The 21,831-nt window shown below is 37.8% G+C and overlaps 1 protein-coding gene across 3 annotated transcripts in view; it reads left to right on the top strand.

Annotated features, from left to right (window-relative positions):
* Positions 1-21,831, top strand: part of SP4 (Sp4 transcription factor) — an 83,394-nt gene that overhangs the window by 30,662 nt on the left and 30,901 nt on the right. For 2 of the 3 annotated variants that reach the window (XM_015447643.4, XM_005550011.5), the window contains exons 4-5: positions 15,962-16,190; positions 20,791-20,990. In XM_015447643.4, the coding sequence (XP_015303129.2) occupies positions 15,962-16,190; positions 20,791-20,990 (429 nt within the window). Of the gene's footprint in view, positions 1-15,961; positions 16,191-20,790; positions 20,991-21,831 lie in introns of those variants that run through there. The other variant, XR_012433215.1, reaches the window with a different exon arrangement.

The following is a 21,831-nucleotide window of genomic DNA, read 5'->3' as shown; positions in this document are numbered from 1 at the left end:
CACCCCCCCCAACACACATACACACACACACACACACACACTTTTAGAGAAAAATTTGTAGCCAGTTCATTTACACTTGAATGTAGAAATCTAGTATTTCCTGGTTGTTCAATTTGCTGTTTAGAGATGCAGCTTAAAATAGCCATCTATGGAGTTAGACTGATCCATGACACTTAACAGTGTTGGACCAACCTCTCTTGGCCCTAAACTATGCAACTATTTTAAGCTATGACCCTAAGAACTGACAGGGCATACTGTACCCTCTTAGCACTGAGCATTAGTTCTGTATTTTCAGAGCTGGACTGATTTAAACTTCTATAGAATTGAAGTTATCATTGTAATGTTCTAGGAATTCTTTTTTTTTTTTTTTTTTTTTTTGACACAGAGTCTCACTCTGTCACCAGGCTGGAGTGCAGTGGTGTAATCTCAGCTCACTGCAACCTCTGCCTCCCGCATTCAAGCGATTCTCCTGCCTCAGCCTCCTGAGTAGCTGGGACTACAGGCATGTACCACCACACCTGGCTAACTTTGTGTATTTTTAGTAGAGACAGGATTTCACCATGTTAGCCAGGCTGGTCTCGATCTCCTGACCTCGTGATCCACCTGCCTCGGCCTCCCAAAGTGCTGGGATAACAGGCATGAGCCACCATGTTTTGGGAATTCTTATACCCACCTACACAAGCTGCCAGCTTGCCTTGGTATATCAGATTCCATTAAAATAAATACTAGGTAGAGGGGAAAGATATTAACCATAAACTGTGTGTTTTACCCAAGTAATATATTTTGAGCATTACTTGTTTGGATGAACCGCCTATAAAACAGAAAAGTCCCAAGAATGGTTTGATGATCACTGTAATAGGATTATACTGTTTTTAGATGGTTAGTACACTAATACATGATTCTGTGATTGCCTTTGCTCATATTTTCTGCTGTCATGGCAGATTGCTTTTTACCATTATTTCCTATTTTATCCGTTTAATTGTTAGTGGTCCTGTTTACTAACTTTGTCCTCTTACCACTTCTCAACTGCATATCCATTTCTTTGTGATTTATTCCTTAAATTCCTACTAGGTGTAATCACAGGGCTAAGTTCTGAGAGCATAAAGGTAGAAGTCTTTGCCTTCTAAAAGCTTATGTTCCAATTGAGGAGACAGAATATTCATTAAAATAAAAGATAATGCATAGAAGTGTAATACAAGTGGTATATGCTAAAAGAGAGATGAATAGTAAAAGATGGTAATATTAAAATTAAGAGTAAGATGAATCCTCTGAGAGCCAGGGCAGAAATAAAAGGCTCCATGAAGCCTGGGAGGCTTGAACTGATTCTTTGAGAAAAGGAGAGCCCTAACAGGAATAAAGAAGGAAGGCATTGTACAAAAGATAGGAAGTTGGAATATGCTTTGTGTATTTCAGAAAGAATGGATAGACCTTTAAAGTTGTAGTGGAGACTTTGAGGAGAATGTTAGAAAATGACGTTCTCAAGGTTGGTAGAAGTTTGATTATAGAATGGCAATGTCAGACCAAGGACAGGTGAAAAGGATATGTGAATGTGTGTATTTTTGAGGGGTAGGGGACAGGAAGTTTCATTTATAAAGTAGTGTTTTAGTTTTTTTTTGTTTTTTTTGTTTGTTTGTTTTTTAAAGACAGTGTCTCACTCTGTTACCCAGGCAGTGCAGTGGGGTGATCTTGGCTTGCTGCAACCTCCACCTCCCAGGCTCAAGCAGTCCTCCCACCTCAGCCTCCCAAGTAGCTGAGACTGCAGGTGTGCTGCCACCATGCCCAGCTAACTTTTGTATTTTGTAGAGACGGGGTTTTACCATGTTGCCCAAGCTAGTTAGTTTTATTTTTTAACAGACATAGGAGAAATGGGGAAGCTAGTTTCGGGACCATAGTATTGACTTAGATATCAGTGATGGGAAATCCGAACTTCACTGTAAAGTATGTGGTTCTCAAGAGTCTTAAATAAAAATAAAAAAGACAGGATTTGATGTATGAAAGGAGAGAGGAAAAACATTTTAAGGGTAATTCTGTAGATTTTGAATCTGGATGACCATGAAAGTGCTTGTGCCATTCAAAGAAATGACTTTTAGAAAATGAAAGTGATGAACCTGAATTTTGATATTTATAATAAGTCTGAGCTAATAGTATATTGAAAGTGTCTGGTTTGTATCTGGAGATTGGGCCTGAGAAGAGATCAGAATCAACAGTCTAGATTTGAAAGTCTTTTGCGTGGAGATGATGGTTGATATTATGGCAGCGTATGAAATTGAGGCAGACAATGTTGCATTTGATTGGAGAATTATGAGAACTGAACTTAGGATTACACCTAGTCTTTGGGGGCCAAAAGCAGAAAGTTAGGAAAAGTGAGAACCATCAGAGAAATAGAGAACAGGGTAGTATGTCAGCAGGTAAGAGGAATCTCAGATGGTATTGAATGTTGACTTGAGAGTATTGAGAAAAGTTCAGCAGGTTTTGTGTTTGAATCATTTGATGAGACCTAAGAACTGTGTTGTTCAGTATGAAAGCCCCTGGTCTCATGTGGCTTATAAACCTAAAATTAATTAAAATTAAAAATTTATTTCCTCAGTTGGATTAACTACATTTAAAGTGGTAATAACCACATGTGGCAAGAGGCTATCATATTGGACAGCACTGATATATAACTTTTTTTTTTTTGAGATAGGGTCTGTCACCCAGGTGAAAGTGCTTCTAAAATGAGATTTTAAAAAGATGAGTCAACATTTGGAGAACTAGTCAGATGCTGATGCTGATAATAGAAGGGAGAATAAAGATACTTCTGAGTGACTTCTCAGTAAATTAGAAGGCAAAATCATCTACAGATTGTAAGGTGCAAGGAAGGGAAATGAGGATATGAGGACAGAGGGAAAAAAAACTGGACAGCCAGTGAAGGGCTATGTACATTGCCAACTATAGGATGAATGAAAGGTTACCAAGCAACAGTGATGGCTCAGGTAATGTAAATTAGAAAAACTGAAGAAGTAATAGAGCCCAATGTAGAATAAAAGTTGGTGATAGAGGCTATAAATGCATTACTACTGTGGTGACTCATTATACATCTAAAGGACTGAAAGTAGCTTTAAAACTTTTAAAGACTATTTAAAATTTCACATAGAATTAGCCAGATTTTCCTTTTTTGATTTATTTTTCACCATCAACTTAGGCAAATGTGATTCAACATAGAATGAGGGAAAATTAGAAAGTTTTTTGTTGTTGTTTTAAATATTGCAAATTCTATTTAAGAAAAGTATTCAGATCTTTCTAGGGTTTGTCGGCTAGGAAGGATTTCTTCAACATAAACAGAGTTGAGAATAGTTGACAGTTATCTGGAGCAAGATTAGAATAAGTAGAAATAACTAGATATTAAAGAGGAGTGTGTCTTTGTTTTCCTAAGCTTTTCTCTCTAACACCCGATGACTAGAGTTGCCTTTCCTTCCTAGCTCAGGGAAGTTAAGAGCAATACCTTCAGGCATTAGGATTGATAGACAGGTGTTACTATGTTTACCACTAACTCCCTGTTGCCTCCAAAGTCCAAATAATATCCTTAGTGCACAAAGAGAGAATATAGGCAACCGGGAAAGAGTGTACGGCTCTGGATTCAGGCTGACCTAGGTCCACATCTTGTCTTTACAACTTAATAGCAGCTGCGTAATCTGGGAAATGTACATAACCTCTCCAAGTCTTAGAAGAGAGCATTGGACAAAGTATAAGTGTAAAGTAGTTTAGTTCAATTCTAACCATTTAGTAAATTGAGTAAATGCAAATAATTATTGTGTGGCAGCTATTCTGGATTGGGGATGGGAAGGATGGGCATAATACCTTAACAAGGATTCCCTCTCTCCTATCCCAGAAAGTCCCTTCTTTAAGAAATTGACAGCCTGGACAACATAGCAAGATCCCAATAAAAAATTTAGCTGGGTATGGTGGCACTTGTCTGTTGTCCTACTTGAGAGGGCTGACGTAGGATGATTTCTTGAGCCTAGGGGTTTGAGATTACAGTGAGCTATGATTGCACTACTGCACTGCAGCCTGGGCAACAGAGTGAGACCCTGTCTCTTAAAAAAAAAAAAAAAATTAAGGCCCTTCCTGATCTATCCTTCCAACCCCATCTTTAGCCCCCTCACTTCCTTGAACTTTACTCCAGTGGTATGCTGTCTCAGTGTTATGCCTTTAAATATAGCCTTCCCACTGCCTTCCCCATTTGCCTTTTTTCTTTCCACCCATCAATGGTTTCATCTTCTCTGTGAAGCCTTCATTGTTTTTTTTTTTTTTTGACAGTAAATCACTGTCCTCTCTATTAAGTAAGCATTTTATGCACATTTTTGTTATTGTACATATTATAGTTATTTATTTGAGTGTGTCTTCCCTACAGGTGAGGGCTTCTGGTCAGATCTTATTTATCATTTCTCCAGCAGCATTAAAGCACATAGCAGGTACTCAGTAGATGTTTGCTGAATAAATAAATCTCACTTGTATACTAAGTTCACATCCAAAGTGCTAGGAGTTAAGGAAATGTGAATGGCTGCTAAGTATTTGTACTTAATATGTTTGCAGTTTGTTTTACTGTAGTCAACATTTCTCTTGAGTATTTATCACATTCCAGACATTATGCTAAGATGTGTGCTATATACACTGTTTCAGTCAACTCCTACAGCTCCCAGGTCCTCAAAGGAAGAAACTGCAGTGAGAATCAGAACTCAGAAACAGGTCTGCTTGACGTGAAAGTTCTATTTAAACTGGCTCTACTAAACTGTTGTGCCTGTTCAGTAACTCAGTATTGGTTCACAGATTGTACATGCCCCATAGTATGTAAATAGTCCTGGAAGTCATTGGCTAATATGGTTCACCTTCATTTAAGAGATACAGAAGGTACTCAGTTGTTTCTTAGTATTTTCATTTGTAGTTCATCTGTAGGAAAACAGGTCATTGAAGCTCTTGCATAAGGCAAAGAAGTATTTTATAATTAATAAGCATAATTTTCCAGTCAAGGATTTTTTTTACCACCACTGTACCATGGAATCTCTTTAGTCATATGTCTGTCAAAACTGTCACAGCCTATTCCCAAATTTGTATAGCTCTCTTTTCAAAGGCTTTAATTCAGAGTCATATAGTTTCTGTTTTTGTGGAGACTCGTGTAGTTTTTATAGGGATCACACAAATGTACCATATTTTAATTTTTCATATATTTTGTTATAGCTGTTTATAATGATATGAATGATAGGCATAAATGTTAGTTGAGTTATTCCAATGCTGAGTTTCAGCGAATTTCTTAGCCTCAGCATTATTGACATTTTAGGCCAGGTAATTCTTTGTTTTTGGGATATGTTTTGTGCCTTGTAAGATGTTTAGCAGCATCCCAGGCCTCTACTCACTATATACTAGTAATCTCACACTTTGTGACGACCAAAAATGTCTCCAGACATTGCTAAGTATCTCCTGGAAGGCAAAATTACCTCCTTTTGGGAACCACTAGCTTAAAGGTACTCATAGCCAACAAAAGTAGAATTAAAAAAAATTTTTTTTTTAAATCTAGTTACTTTTTAAAAAACAACTTTATTTATATATACACATACCATATTATACAACAACTTTAAGTGTATATTCAATGGCTTTTGGTATATTGGTAGAGTTTTGCAGCTTTCACCACAATCTAGTTTTAGAACATTCACATGACCTCATAAAGAAACCCTTATTAGCAGTCATTCCCCATTTCTCCTCTCTATCCTCTCCAGCCCTAAGCATATTTGGTTATCTTTTTATGTTTAGGAATATACAGCCTCCTTGCTTATTTTAAGCCAGATCATTATGTAAACCAAATCCTATTTTAGAGTGTGTTTATTGAAAGTTATTTGCAATGTTAGGAGACATATTCTTTGAGAGGACCTTAGACATTTGCTTAGGCAGATTCCAAGTTTAATCTGTAAAGGAAGTCAATCTAAGTAGGCTCAGTTAAGAATCATTTTAGTATTATTCAGAACAGAAAAAATGCCACTGGCCCCCATGGCAAGTTTTGTATCATAGAAGTCAGCAGTTTTTGTTTTTCCTGATCAGTTCTCTTAGAAAACCTTGTTCCCTAGGTTATATGCACAAAACGTTATTAAGAAACACATGTACTTTGAACCTGCTGTATGACTATTATTAAATAGTCATTTTCAGTTTATTGGTAGGTGAGTTTATTTATAGGCAGATAAGTAGTTTTGTTTTGTTTTTCAAATTTGCAGATCTATCTTACTTACAGAGTAATGTTACTTACTATTTACTATAAGAAAAAACCTTGCAAATCGTCTTTTCCAAAAGAAGAAATAAGGCACAGTTGGATTATTTTGCGTACACACACACATCTGTTTTAAACTGTGTGTTCATTTCTGTCCCTATTCCTAAGCTGACAGCTCCTTATTTTAATTACTGTAGCTGCATAACATATCTTTATTCTACTATTCTGCTTTTTCAGAGTTTTCTTAGTTGATTTTTCACATGTCAGATTAGCAGAGTTTCATGGAAAAGTTTCGAATTAAATTTGTGATTGTATTCACTTCATAGAATAATTTTGGAAGAATTGACACATTTAGTGTAATGATTCTTCCTATCCAAGAACATATATTTCTCTCTATTGAGGTCTTGTTTTATATCCTTTATTAAATCTGCCTCAAGATCTTACATATTTCTAATTAGACTGATTTCTCAGGTATTTGTGGTTATTGTTGCTATTATGAAAGAAATTGTTTTGTTTTGTTTTTTTTCTTTTTCAAGTGCTTGTTGCTTATATGGTTGGGAACTGTTGCTTTTTTATGTTGATCTTGTATTTGGTCATCTTGCTGATGGCCGGGTGTCATATTATAATAATTTGTTGATTTTTCTATAGTTTTCTAAATAATGCAATTATATCTTTTGTAAATCATGACAGTTTCGTTACTTCCTTTTCAGTCTTTATTGCTTATATAGATTTGTTACATCTTGCCTTACTACATTGGCTTGCACCTTAAGGAAATATACAATATTAGAGGTGAGAGCAGTAATCACTTCTATTAGAAACTACAGTGAGATAATCCGATTTTTTTATTAAATGATTTTATAATTTTTACTGAGTTTCTCTTGCTCCATGAGATGAAACAGCATTCTCCCCCATACTTCTGGTGGAAATGTAAATGAATGCAGCTCTTTATATATACTCCTGTAATTTTATAATCTAGATAGTCTTACAAATGTTTCATGTCCTTTGATTTAGTAATCTCACTTCTAGGACTATCCCTTGGAAAGAATAAACAATATTTTAGTTCAAGTTGCTCATTACTTTGTTACTTATAACACGTATTTGGAAATAAATATCTAATAGTACAGTAATGGCTTTGTAAATTATGGTATATGATGAAATACTGCACAACCACTATATTAAAATAATTTGTAATATTAATAACTTAGAAGTACTTATTAAATAAGTAAAAGAGGCTAATACAGAATTTTTATGTAGTAAAGTTGTATCAGCATCAGAATGCACTGAACAAAGATTAAAACAGAACTTAGATCATCACATCAAAATGATAATAGTAGTAATCTATGGGTAATTACTTTCTGGATTATTTCATTTCCTTATTCATAGTTTTCTATGATGAGCATGCTTTGTTCTTAAAATCAGAAGAAAAAGAAACTTAAAGCATATGTGTTTATAATACTAAACTATTTACTTTCATCAAAATAGGGAGAAAGGGAGAAATCTTAGCCTATTCCCTAAATGGCAAGTTTAGTTATGATTTTTTTTTTTTTTTTTTTTTTTTAGACGGAGTCTCGCTTTGTCGCCCAGGCTGGGGTGCAGTGGCTGGATCTTAGCTCACTGCAAGCCCCGCCTCCCGGGTTTATGCCATTCTCCTGCCTCAGCCTCCCGAGTAGCTGGGACTACAGGCGCCCGCCACTTCCCCCGACTAGTTTTTTTTTTTTTTTTTTGTATTTTTTATTAGAGACGGGGTTTCACCGTGTTAGCCAGGATGGTCTCGATCTCCTGACCTCGTGATCCGCGCGTCTCGGCCTCCCAAAGTGCTGCGATTACAGGCTTGAGCCACCGTGCCCGGCCTTTTTTTTTTTTTTTTTTTTTTAAGACAGAGTCTCGCTTTGTTGCCCAGGCTGGAGTGCAGTGGTAAGATCTTGGCTCACTGCAACCTCTGCCTCCCAGGTTCAAGCGATTCTCCTGTCTCAGCCTCCTGAGTAGTTGGGACTACAGGTGCCTGCCACCATGCCCGGCTAATTTTTTTGTATTTTTAGTAGAGACAGGATTTCATCATATTGGCCAGGCTAGGACTAGTTGGTCTCAAACCCCTGACCTTGTGATCCGCCCACCTCAGCCTCCCAAAGTGCTGGGATTACAGTCATGAGCCACCACGCCCGGCCTATACTTTTTTAAAGTTAACATTTTTGTAATACTCTTTTCAAAAAAACCTTGCTGAATGTAGATAGCAAATGTCATTGGATAAATCTGATACTTGAGAGAGTAGTACATAGTTTCAGTACCAAGGTTGAGAGTTATGCTCTGGACTCTGCTCCTAAATGATCTGACTGCCATATCAGTGAGTCAGGGAGGAATTGTAGCAGATACCCACTTGATTTGGTTTCTTACTGTCTTGTCACCTGTGTGCATATGTATTGTAAACTAGCTGTCATCTAGCAGTCCTGTGATACACTGCTGGCCGAGTTTCATAAGAAAGCTTCTATGTTTGTATGGATTTTAGATTATCATTCGCATTATTTAAGAAACATTCATTAAGTACTTTCAGTGTGCCAGGAACTTTGGTAGCCAAAGGACAAATGACATAAAAACCACACAGATGGCCTGTTTTTTGAGCAGCTTTTGTTGGAAATAATTTATGACAAATATTATGATGGAATGAGATGGTATCTTACTGGCAAGACCAGAAATACTTAAATTCTAATTCAGCCAATTCTTGAGGTCTCTTAGGGAGCTACGTATACCAAAATTCAAGTCAGAATTTGTTGGCTTAGGCATAGGCCCCTGCCTCACAATCCAGGGAACTAGGTTATTCTTTATGGAATATGCCTTTTTCCTTTACTAGCTAAACCTGACTTTCCTTTCTTCCTGTTAGCTTAAATTCAAATCGTCTCAACTTTTACTTCTCTACTGAGGCAAAAGACTACTGGTACTAAAAGAAAATGAGCAAGAAATGCCCAACAAGCTAGATCTTGTTGAATAGTTAGTGATTCTAGTATCTTACTACCAGCCGGGCGCGGTGGCTCAAGCCTGTAATCCCAGCACTTTGGGAGGCCGAGACGGGCAGATCACGAGGTCAGGAGATCGAGACCATCCTGGCTAACACGGTGAAACCCCATCTCTACTAAAAAAATACAAAAAACTAGCCGGGCGAGGTGGCAGGCGCCTGTAGTCCCAGCTACTCCGGAGGCTGAGGCAGGAGAATGGCGTGAACCTGGGAGACGGAGCTTGCAGTGAGCTGAGATCTGGCCACTGCACTCCAGCCTGGGCAACAGAGCGAGACTCCATCTCAAAAAAATAAAAAATATCTTACTACCTACCAACAAACTGTCCCCCTCCATTACCTTGGCCCAGTTTCTATGTTTGAAAAAATTAAAAAAAAAAAAGCAGAACCAATAAAGGAGTAAGAAAGATGGCTTGGCTACTCCAAGCAGCCTTGTAATGTTTTACCTCTGGTAATGTGGAAGAAAAATAAAAGAATGGCCATCCTCAGTCTGTTTCACCATAATGTGTAGTTACAATACCAAGAAATTTTGAGTTATTAAAAAAATTATTTTACAAAGCAGTTTCATTGGTAAGAGAAGGATTAAAGACTAAAATCTGAAAGATGAATAGGCTTTTGTCAGACCAAGGGAGATGGAGATTTGGGGTGGGAGAATATGTTGGATTCCAGCTGTATTACTCAAATGTTCGGAGACACAGAACATTAGAGAAGATAGGAGTTCACTGTAAGTGATGGTGAGAGTGGGCATGGAGCAGGAGTGCCCAGAGATGAAGTTATAAAACTAAGCAAGAGTTAGATCATGAAGAACTTTATGTACTCTGCTAAGAAATACTGACCTTATTGTGAATGTATGGAGGGCCCATTGGCTTTTTGGGGAGCTAGGTCTGCAATATGAATATAATTAGGGGCAAAACTGACATAATGGTGATAAGGGCTTGCACTAATGTGCAAGCAGCGGGTATGATGAAGACATTTGAGATATTTTGAAGAGGTAGACTCAACAGGGACTTATGATCAACGTAGATAATGTGTATGGTGGAAAGAGAATAGCTTTTTGAGTTGGCTAAGCCTGGGTTCAAATCCCAGCTCTGTCACTTTTCCATTTTAGGATCCTGGGTGTTTCACATACCCCTCAGAACCTTAGTTTTCTCATCTTAATTGGGACAGTAAGCTGGGTGCCATGGCTTTTGCCTGTAGTCCCGGCTCTTTGGGAGGCTGAGGCAGGAGGGTCACTTGAGGTCAGGAGTTTGATTCTAGCATGGGCAACATAGTGAGATATAATCTCTAAAAGAATTTTTAAAATTAACTAGGTGTGGTGGCATGCATCTGTAGTCCCAACTACTCAGGAGGCAGAGGCAGGAGGATTGCTTGAGTCCAAGAGTTAGAGGCTACAGTAAGCCATGATTGTGCCACTGTACTGTAGCCTGGGCAAGAGAGCAAGACTCCATTTCTTAAAAATAAAAAGTTGGGGCAGTAATATTCAGCCCATAGGGATATGAGGAGTAAGTGAAACAATGTATGGAAAGCATCCAGTAAAGTGCCTTACCACATAGTAGATATAAAACAATAGTTGCTCTTGTTGTCAGAGATGAAGAAGATAGAGAGGAATCAAGAATGGCTTCCAAGTTTTCTATTTGAATGGTGAAAAAGAGCTATATTAGGAAAGTGGGCTAAGCTCTCTGGTTCTTAGATTGCTTGTGAGGAATCTGAGGTGGAAGTGTTCACTGGCAGTTGACAGTAGGAGTATGACACTTCTGAGTAGAAGGCACAGATCTGCGAGATAATCAGCTTATGCATAGCAGTAAAAGTTACGAAAGTAGATGAGGTCCCCCAAGAAGAGAGTTAGAATGAAAAGTCAGACCCTGGAGAGTAGCCTAGGAAGAGTAGAGGGTGTTTGTTTGTTTGTTTGTTTTTGAGAGGGTCTTGCTCTGTCACCTAGGCTAAAGTTGAAGTGCAGTGGTGCAATCACGGCTCACTGAAGTCTTGATCCCCAGGGCTCAAGCGATCCTCTCACCTCAGCACCTCAGTCCCATGAGTAGCTGGGACTACAGGCACATGCCACCATGCCCGACTAATTTTTTAATTTTTTTAAGAGATGGGGTCTCACTATATTGCCTTGGTTGGTCTTGAACTCCTGGGCTCAAGCCGTCCTCCTGCCTCTGCCTCCCAAAGTGCGGGGATTATAGGTGTGAGCCACCGCACCTGGCTGATACATCTTTTAAGAATGTGACATAAATTTAGATTTAAGTGCTGATTTTAAAAAATTGCTAAGGCCATACATGGTGGTGCACGCCTGTAATCTCAGCTACTTGGAAGTCCAAGGCAGGAGAATTGCTTGAGCCCAGGAGTTCAAGACTAGTCTGAGCAGCAGAGTAAGACCCCTATCTCTTAAAAAAAAAAAACCAACAAACAAAAAGGAGCTAACAGAGAAGAAGGGGTTTCTGAAATGTGGGAAGTTAGCTCACAGAGTAAATGTTGGATAAGGATGGAGTGGCGTGTGGTGTCAAATGCAGCAGAGCAGTCCTGTAATGGTCACCCAGAAAATGCACAATAGATTTGGTCATTAGGAGAAAGACTGTGAAGCAGGAGCTAAGTAAGTCCTTGTGGTATAGTGCTTTGAATGCCAGACTTTGGTCAGTGGAAGAATGATTAAACGTTACTGAGCATGAAAGTGAGACGATCAGAACACGACTTTTTTATTTTTCTGGCAGCAGTTTGAAGGATGAGAAAGGAGGGAAAGCTTCATTTAGGTTGGTAGAGGCACAGATTAACAAGGGCTTGGATCAAGATGATAGTCTTGCTTGGAAACAGATTAGTGTAAGAGCTATTATTATGCAGTAGTGTGTCCATAATTCAGTCATCACTGGATGTAATGAGTAAAGAAGTAGCCTAAAAGATGACATTTTAAGGTTTTCAGTGTGGATAATAAGGAGAGTGGGAGTAGCATTTACTGAAACAGGGACATTAGCAGAAGCAAGACTGGAAGGTGAAATCATTTTTTATTTTTAAACTTTGATTTATTAAACATATGTTATTGAGTGGCATTGTTATTGAGTTATTAGGCACTGTTATACTAGTGATACAGCAGGGAACACAATAGGCAAGATCCCTACTTTCATGGCACTTTACCTTCAGAAGTGAGTTGAAGACCAAATTATAAAAGGACAAAGACAAGACAAAACTAGGTGGTGATACGGTGATATACTGAGGGGAACCACTTTTAGATGGGAAGGTCAGGAATGGCATTTCTAAAGAGGAGAGATTTGAACTCAGACCAGAATATTACAAAGGAATCAACTATGTAAAGATCTGCGTGCAAAGGCATCCCCACTTAGACTGGAGAGTATGTGCAAAGTCCCTAAGAAGGAAATGAGCTTGATTTGTTTGAGGGCCGGAAGAGAGGCCAGTATATCAAGTGCAGAGTGAGCAAGGGAGAGACTAATAGAGATGAGGTCTGAGAAGGCAATAGAATTAAACTTAAGTGGGGCCTCAGAGGTCTTGCTCTGGAGTTTGGTGGCTTACTGATGGCAGTGGAAATAAAGTAGTTGTTGAACTTAGCTGTCTGTGAAACATCTAGATGAAGTCAATTAACAGGCTTCAATATACAAACTCAAATATAATTTGCCTCTATTATTCATTGAAATAACTTTCCAAGTTGTTTAGGCATTGAACAAAGAAAGGCTCACAATATGGAGGCATGAGGAGTATGTCAAGGATGTGGTCAAGGGACCAGAGGAATCAGGAATCTCTAGCAGTTCTTCCCCACCCCTCACCCCCCAACTTAGCTTTGACTTGAAACTCATCTAGCAGTTCTTTACTAAAATAAAGGTCATCTTAAATATTATTGCGACCTTTAAAGTAATGACTGTTATATAAATGTTATGAGAAAAGTAGTCAAAAAATTGTGGCCGAAAATACCTGTGTCTTCAGGGGATGTAAAGGGTATTTGCCAACTTAAAATACCTGCAGCTCCATAGGGACCATGCTGTAGATTTTGTAGAGTGCTTGTTCAGACAGTACTCTCATTTCTAGAAATGCATTTTTTTTTTTTTGTAGTAAACAGAAAGTGTGTGTATCACTGTGCTTCTTGGTACACAAGTAGTTTGAATAGATTGTGTAGCCACGGTCATCCTTAAGGCATCTGGTTTTCCTAAATACGTGTTCAAAAACACTGAAACAAAATAATTATACCTTTTGTTTATGTATTGCTTTATAATTTATATAGCCTTTACCCCTGGAAAATCAACTTGATCCTCAGAAACAGCTCTTTAAAGTAGACAGGGAGCAGAAATTTTACGGAAGTCAGTGTTACTGTTTTAGAGTTGAGGAAACTGAGGATCCCTGAGTGCACAGTCATAAATTTACAACTCTGACTTCACTTGCATTGCTTTACTTACCACACCATGCTAATTCAAAGGTGTACAAAAATGTAAACTTTAGTAGAGGGTTTGTATCCTTACTGAAACAGTGACAAAATGTATTTTTTAATGTGTATCTTAGTTATGGGTGCTACCAAAAGGAATTAAAGGTGCTGTGGATATGCAGAGGACGGTGAGATTGACTTTGGCTGGGAGAGTCAGAGGTTTAATTTTGTTTAGAAAATGTGTACTATTTTCTTACTTGGTAATTTTTATTGCTTCTTGTTGGTTGCCCCGTACTTTTAAGATACTACATATGCAGCTTTGAAATAACCACCCCCACCCCTGCCTTTTTTTTTTTTTTTTTTTTTTTTTTTTGAGACAGAGTCTCGCTCTTGTCTCCCAGGCTGGAGTGCAGTGGCACAATTTCGACTCACTGAAACCTCTGCCTCCCGGGTTCAAGCGATTCCCCTGTCTCAGCCTCCCAAGTAGCTGGGACTACAGGCGTGTGCAACCACACCTGGCTAATTTTTTGTTGAAGTGCAGTGGTGCAATCACTGGACTTTTTAGTAGAGATGGGGTTTCACTGTGTTAGCTAGGATGGTCTCCATCTCTTGACCTTGTGATTTACCCACCTCAGCCTCCGAAAATGCTGGGATTACAGGCATGAGCCACCATGCCCGGCCTGAAAGAAACCATTTTATATGCAGGACTGGCATGTTTATTTCTGCTAGCATATTTTATTCTTTTTTTTTTTTTTTTCTTTTTTTTGGGGATAGAGTCTCGCTCTGTCACCCAGGCTGCATGATCTCGGCTCACTGTAAGCTCTGCCTCCCGGGTTCACGCCATTCTCCTGCCTCAGCCTTGTGAATAGCGAGTAGCTGGGACTACAGGTGCCCGCCACCATGCCCAACTAATTTTTTTGTATTTTTAGTAGAGACGGGGTTTCACCATGTTAACCAGGATGGTCTCGATCTCCTGACCTTGTGATCCTCCGTCTCGACCTCCCAAAGTGACTTATTTTATTCTTGTATTGCCCCTGAACTCAGCAGAGATGAATTAGTAACAGTAGCTACTATGTAATGAGCAATTCTGTGCCAGCACTGTGGTAGAGGATTTATAAATTAACTTACTTAATACTTATATCAATATTCTGAGGTGGAAACATTCTTTCATAAATTGGTATTTTCTTTTCAGTCCATTCACATACTTGTTATTCCCACATCTGATGGGGAGAATGTAGAACTGTGTGAAAGAAAAGATAATTATAAGGCATCATAGGCTGGGTGCGGTGGCTCACACCTGTAATACCAGCACTTTGGGAGGCCGAAGCAGGTGAATCACCTGAGGTGAGGAGTTTGAGACTAGCCTGGCAAACATTGCGAAACCCTGTCTCTACTAAAAATACAAAAAAAAACTATCTGGGCATGTTGGCACGCACCTGTCATCCCAGCTACTAGGGAGGCTGAAGCAGGAGAATTGCTTGAATCCAGGAGGTGGAGGTTGCAGTGAGCTGAGATCGTGCTACTGCACTCCAGCCTGGGTGACAGAGCAAGACTCCTTCTCAAAAAAAAAAAAAAAAAAAGAGCATTGTATTTCAGGATAATGTTAAGCCATGCAAATACATTTTTTTGTTGTTTTATTGTGCATTATTTATTATATTTTTACCAAAGTGAAGAAGCCGCGCTGGTATATATACTAATCTGAGCAATGAAGTGTAAGCTATATAACATGAGTGAATAAAGTAATAATATTTTAAATGTCTTTTTATGATTACAGTGACAGTATGTAGTAATCTTGGGTGGTTTTGCATTTTAAAAACCACTTTATGTATACAATTTAAAAAGTCAAATCAATAAAGAGATGTTTATTTAAACTATTTAGGAATGCAAGATGTCCATAAAACTTAATCCTTTGTTTAGTGACTTTTCACTCCTGTATTTTCTTGTTGTGATGAGATATGTTGCTTACTGTGGAAATGGTAATAAAGCTTTGTGTTTATATAACGTCTTTTATCTTAGGATCTCAAAATGCTTTTAGACTCATGTATCCTCATAGTATTTTAGTGAGTAGGTAAGTAGCAAGTATTATTATCTTCATTTTATAGATGGAGAGAGAAATTAAGTCCAAAAGTGGGTTAAATGATTTATGTATATAGTTCCGTCATCTAGATACATAGGCAACCTGAGCCACTAAAGTGAGAATACTATATTTTAGAAGGATTGACATAGTATAAGCCATTAACCCCTTAGTTTTTGTACTTTACAGATTGTTAGAAAAAATTTATGCACATGGAATTTTTTTTTAATCCTTTCTTTAGATGTAGAAAACATTACAATGTTTCTTTTTTTTTTTCTTCCTTTTTAGGTCAGCAGCAAGGACAAGATGGAGTAAAAGTCCAGCAAGCTACTATAGCTCCTGTAACTGTAGCAGTTGGAGGAATTGCTAATGCCACGATAGGTGCTGTTAGTCCTGACCAACTCACACAAGTGCATTTGCAGCAAGGCCAGCAAACTTCTGATCAAGAGGTACAACCTGGCAAGAGGCTTCGAAGAGTTGCCTGTTCCTGTCCTAATTGTAGGGAAGGAGAAGGAAGGTAAATGCTCTGTTTTTCAACTGTGTCCATTTGGAAGGCATAAAACAGGAGTTAAAACCGAGTAATTGGCTGGGAATGATGGTCACAAGAACCTCATTACCTTCATAGCCTAGAAGTTGATATATAATATTAGAAAGGGAATTAAGTTAGGCTATTTTAGGAATGAAATTTGAGTGGTCCTCTGCCTTGTTCCTTACACTTTAAAAATACATTTTTTCTTTCTTTTTTCTACCCCCTCCCCCGGGCCCCCCCAACGAGATGGAGTTTCACTCTGCTGCCCAGGCTGGAGTGCAACGGTGTGATCTCGGCTCACTGCAACCTCTACTTCCCGGGTTCAAGCGATTCTCCTGCCTCAGCCTTCCGAGTAGCTGGGATTAATTATAGGCGCCCGCCACCACACGCGGCTAATTTTTGTATTTTTAGTAGAGACAGGGTTTCACCATGTCGGCCAGGATGGTCTCAAACTCCTGACCTCAGGTGATCCGCCCAGCTCAGCCCCCCAAGTGCTGGGATTACAGGTGTGAGCCACTGTGCCCAGCCCATTTTTTTTTCATAAAATTTTTACATAACTTTATTGATATAAAACTCGCTCTTACACCCTATAGTTCACCCATTTAAAGTGTACAATTCAGTGGTTTTTAATATATTCAGAGCTGTGTAGACATGACTACAATCAATTTTAGAATGTTTTCATCATCCCCAGAATAAATTCTGTATCTTTTAAACATCACCCCCTTATCCTCCCAACCCTTCCATCCTAAACAACTAATTTCTGTCTTTATAGATTTGTCTGTTCTGGACAATTCATATAAATGGAATCGTGACTTTTGTGACTGGTTTCTTTTAGCATAATGTTTTCAAGGTTCAGCCGTATTACAGCATGATCAGTACTTCATTCCTTTTTAGGGACAAATAATATTTCTCTGTATGGATATACAATATTTTGTTTATCCTGTCACTTGAAGGACATTTGGTTTTATCCACCCACTGACCATTATGAATAATACTGCAGTAAACATTTGTGTACAAGTGTTTATGTGGACATATGTTTTCATTTCTCTTGTATTTTTATGAAATTACCTAGAAATGGAATTTCTGGGTCATATTGTATTTCTATGTTTAACCATTTGAGGAACTTACAGATTATTTTCCAAAAATGGCTGTACCATTTAACATTTCCATCAGTAGGGTATGAGGGTTCCAGTCTCTAGATCATTGCCAGTACTTGTCATTATCTGACTTCATGATTAAAGCTATCCTACTGGGTTTGAAGTGATACCTCACGGCAGTTTTGTTTTTCCCGATTACTAGTGATATTAAGCATATTTTCTTGTTCTTATTGGCCATGTTTGTATCTTTGGAGAAATATTTATTTGGATCTTTTGCCCATTTTAAATTATATTATTTTTCATTATGGAATTGTCTCTTTATATATTCTAGATACAAGTTCCTTATCAGATATATGATTTGAGAATATTGTCTCCCGGCTGGGCATGGTGGCTCACGCCTGTAATCCCAGCACTTTGGGATGCCAAGGCAGGTGGATCACCTGAGGTCAGGAGTTGGAGACCAGCCTGACCGGCATGGAGAAACCCCATCTCTACTAAAAATACAAAATTAGCCAAGCATGGTGGCGCGTGCCTGTAATCCCAGCAACTCGGGAGGCTGAGGGAGGAGAATTGCTTGAACCCAGGAGGCAGAGGTTGCGGTGAGCCGAGATCGCGCCACTGCACTCCAGCCTGGGTGAAAGAGCAAAACTCCGTCTAAAAAAAAAAAAAAAGAGAAAAATATTGTCTCCCATTGTGTGAATCGTCTTTATACTTTCTTGATAGTGCCTTTGCACCAAAGTTTTGATTTTGAAGTCTAGAGTTTTCTATTTTCCTTTATTGCTTCTGCTTGTGGTATTGTGTCAGAATTCATTGCCAAATCCAAAGTCATTAAGATTCCTAGGTTTTTTTGGGTTTTTTTTAAAGATAATTTTATAGTTTTTACTCTTACATTTAGGTCTTTGATGAATTTGGGGTTAATTTTTATATGGTGTTAGGTAAGGGTTCATCAAACACCATTTGTTGAAAAGACTCTCCTTTCTCCATTGAGTGTTCTTGGCACCCATGTCAAAAATTAGTTGACCATAGAACATGGATTTATTTCAGGACTTTCAATTCTATTCCATTGATCTGTATATCTGTCTTTATATCAGTACCACAGTGTCTTGAGTACTTTGGATTTGTAATAACTTTTGAAATCGAGAAATGTGAGTCCTGCAACTTTGTTATTTTTCGAAATTGTATTGACTCTTTAGGGACACTTGCAATTCCATGTGAATTTTAGAATCAGTTTGTCAATTTCTACAAAGAAGCCAGATGGTATTCTGATGGGAATTGCATTGAATCTGTAGATCACTTTGGGGACTGTTGCCTGCTTAACAATATTTTATCTTTTGGTCCATGCACATGGGAAGTATTTCTGGTTATTTAATCTTTAACTTCTTTCATCAATGGTTTATAGTTTTCAGAGTATACATTTTGTACTTTTGTTAAATTCCAATTTTATTTCTGATACTGTTATAAGTTGAACTGTTTCCTTGGTTGTTCATTACAACTGTGTAGAAATATATTTTTTAAGTGTATTAATCTTGTATCCTGCAACTTTTGCTGAACTTTTTGATTAGTTATAACAGGTTTTTTTTTTTGTTTTTTTTTTTTTTAGTGGAGTCTAGAATTTCTATGTTTGAGGTCATGGAATCTGTGAACAGAGATAACTTTTACTTTTTCCTTTCTATGCTGCAGGAGTTCTGTTTCTTTTTCTTACTTAATTTCTCTGTCTGGAACCTCTGGTACAATGTTGACAGTGTGCTTGTATTTTTTTTGAGGCTTTTTGCATCCATATTCATAAGAGATACGTCTGTGGTTTTCTTTTTTTGTAATGTTTTTATCTGATTTTGATAATAATACCGGCCTCATAGAATGAATTGGAAAGTATTCCCTCCAAACTGGTATTAATTCTTTAAATGTTTTGTGGAATTTACAAGTGAAGCTGTCTGTTCTTGGGCTTTTCATATGGGTAGTTTTAATTACTAATTCAGTCTAGTTGCTTGTTGTGGGTTTATTCTGATTGATTATCTGTTCCTGAGTCAGTTTTAGTATTTTGGTCCATATTTTTCTAGGAATTTGTCCATCTCATCTGAGTTACCCAAGTAATTGGCATAAAATTGTTCATGGTATTCTTTTGTAATCCTTTTTGTTTCTGTAAGGTTGGTGGTGATATCTCCTCTTTGATTTCTGATTCTAATAATTTGAGTCTTATTTTCTTGGTCAGTCTAGCTTGTTAGTTTGTTAGTTTTGCTTACTTTTCCCAAGAATCTCAATGTTTGACATTTATTCTGACCCTAAGAAGGTTCTTCACAGCCTCTTCTCACTTCTGTCTAGCAAACTAGCCAGCCTGTAGTTAAGCCTTTATTTCCAGTGAATCTGTTAGTCTTCTCCCAATTAACTGCCTTTGGAACAATCTCTACTTTTTTTGAGAGTACCCTTAGGCTTGAACTTCTTCACATTGTCTTGCAAATTAAGTCAGTTCCTTTGGGAAGAGATTTGGAGCTCTTTGTTTTATGGTATTTCTGGGTTATGGCTCTTGAGCTAGAGGTTGAGACAGTGGCTCATTTCTCTCTGAGTGACAACTCTCCTTTAAGAGCTGAGTGCCTGGTTGCAGGGGCAGCAGTAGCCTCAGGTCTTCTCAACTGGCCTCTCCTGGCTTAGAACTTTGACTTTATGAACTATGAATGGGCCAGGTCAACAGCAACCTAGACTCCAGTATTTTCATCATGCCACATCCAAGGTAGAGCCTATGTCCCAGGGCTAAGGACTGGGTTCTGCTACACTTGCCTGGAACTTAGCAACAGGCAACCAAGAGTAAAATAAGAAATGCAGACATCTTGCCCCTCCTAGGGCCATAGCTCTCTGACCGGGAGGTGGGAAGAGTAGGAATCATATTCTTGGCTGCACCAGTGTCTAATGTTCCTGTGTGGAGGTGGGAGGAAGTAGGGAAGGAGAGAGTCTTGGTTCAAATATCACAGACTCGTACTGTTCTTACCAATTTCTGTGAGATTTTCTTGAATAAATGTTTCTTTATTTGCTTTTAGGACCATTTCCAGAGACTTTAAATGGTATTTTTTACTTTTTTATAATTTTCTCTGGGAAACAGATCCATGAAACTCTTCACACTGTCCTGCTGGAAACGAAACTCTGCATCTTACACTTTTAACTGGATTTAGCCATCCTTTTGAAATTTTAGAGAAGTTTCAAGTGTTTTGAAAGGCTTAGAGAAATTTTTTTCCCAAGGGAAGAGCCCACTATGAAAGGAACATGAGTCCATAGTAGGGCATAAACTCGGTGAGGTTAACACATTTTCGTAGCAGTTTGGTACACAGACCTGTTTTGTTTTTTCTTTAATTGAAAATTTTCTGATTTTAGCTACAGTTATGGCATCATGATCCAACAAACCTATTCAGAGAAGTACCATTTAATTACCTTGATTCTTTCTAATTTTCCTGTAAGTCTGTTATTTGGCAGTGTAATTAATGTTTGGTTTTTCTTTTTGCTAGAGGCAGTAATGAACCAGGAAAAAAGAAGCAACATATCTGTCATATTGAAGGATGTGGTAAAGTTTATGGCAAAACATCTCATTTACGAGCACATCTTCGCTGGCATACTGGAGAAAGACCTTTTATATGCAACTGGATGTTTTGCGGCAAAAGATTCACAAGGAGTGATGAGCTCCAGAGACATAGAAGAACCCATACAGGTTAGTTGGTTTATTTTAGGACTTGTACTCTTTACTTATTTCTTCAGTTTTTACATGTTAGTTTTAGTGATAGTTTAGCTGTCACATTGGAAATATGCAAATGGAGGAGAATGCATTTACTTTAGCAGTTATATGGAAGATGTTTAAGATGAACCTTTTTAACCTCATTTCTGAGATACGTTTTATTCTACTTTTTGTAAACTTTATCAGCATATTTATGAGACTGAGAATTTATTCCATTTGTTTATATTGTATTCTTAGCATGTTGAAATCATACATTATTTTTCATAAGTGTTTAAATAGGTGAAAAGAGTTGAATTATGATCTTAATAGGGACTTTCATTTAGTTTTTTTTTTTTTTAAACAAGTCCAGAAAATTCACCAAAGTGTCAAGAATAGTATAATAAACATCTGTCTAACAACCCTCACTCAGAATGGACAGTTGTTAATATTATATTTTCTGGGTTTTGTTTTAAATAAAGTAAAGCACTTGTAAAGTGAACATCATCTTTACCCTTTCACCTTTCAAAGACTACAGCTACTATAAGTCTAATGTGTCTAAGTTTTACGTACACTTTTTATACTCTTTCGTATATGATTAATGGATCTACATATAAAATGTTTTGTGTGTATTATGAAATGTTACAATGTTGCAGAATTATAAATTTCACTTGTTTTGATATCTGTAAGTTTGTACATATATGTATATTTGCATATATGTATTTCCTTGAACTGCTACATAATATTTTATCACATGAGTCTACCACACTGTATTCATTCCCATACTGTTTGAGGTTATTGCTAGGGTTTTTGTGTGTGTGTGCTATCACAGACTTAGATG

The sequence above is a fragment of the Macaca fascicularis genome, chromosome 3, assembly GCF_037993035.2.
Source record: "Macaca fascicularis isolate 582-1 chromosome 3, T2T-MFA8v1.1".
NCBI classification, from domain to species: domain Eukaryota; kingdom Metazoa; phylum Chordata; class Mammalia; order Primates; family Cercopithecidae; genus Macaca; species Macaca fascicularis.
Note: the sequence above shows the minus strand (reverse complement) of the source record. Positions and strands in the feature narration are given on the sequence as shown.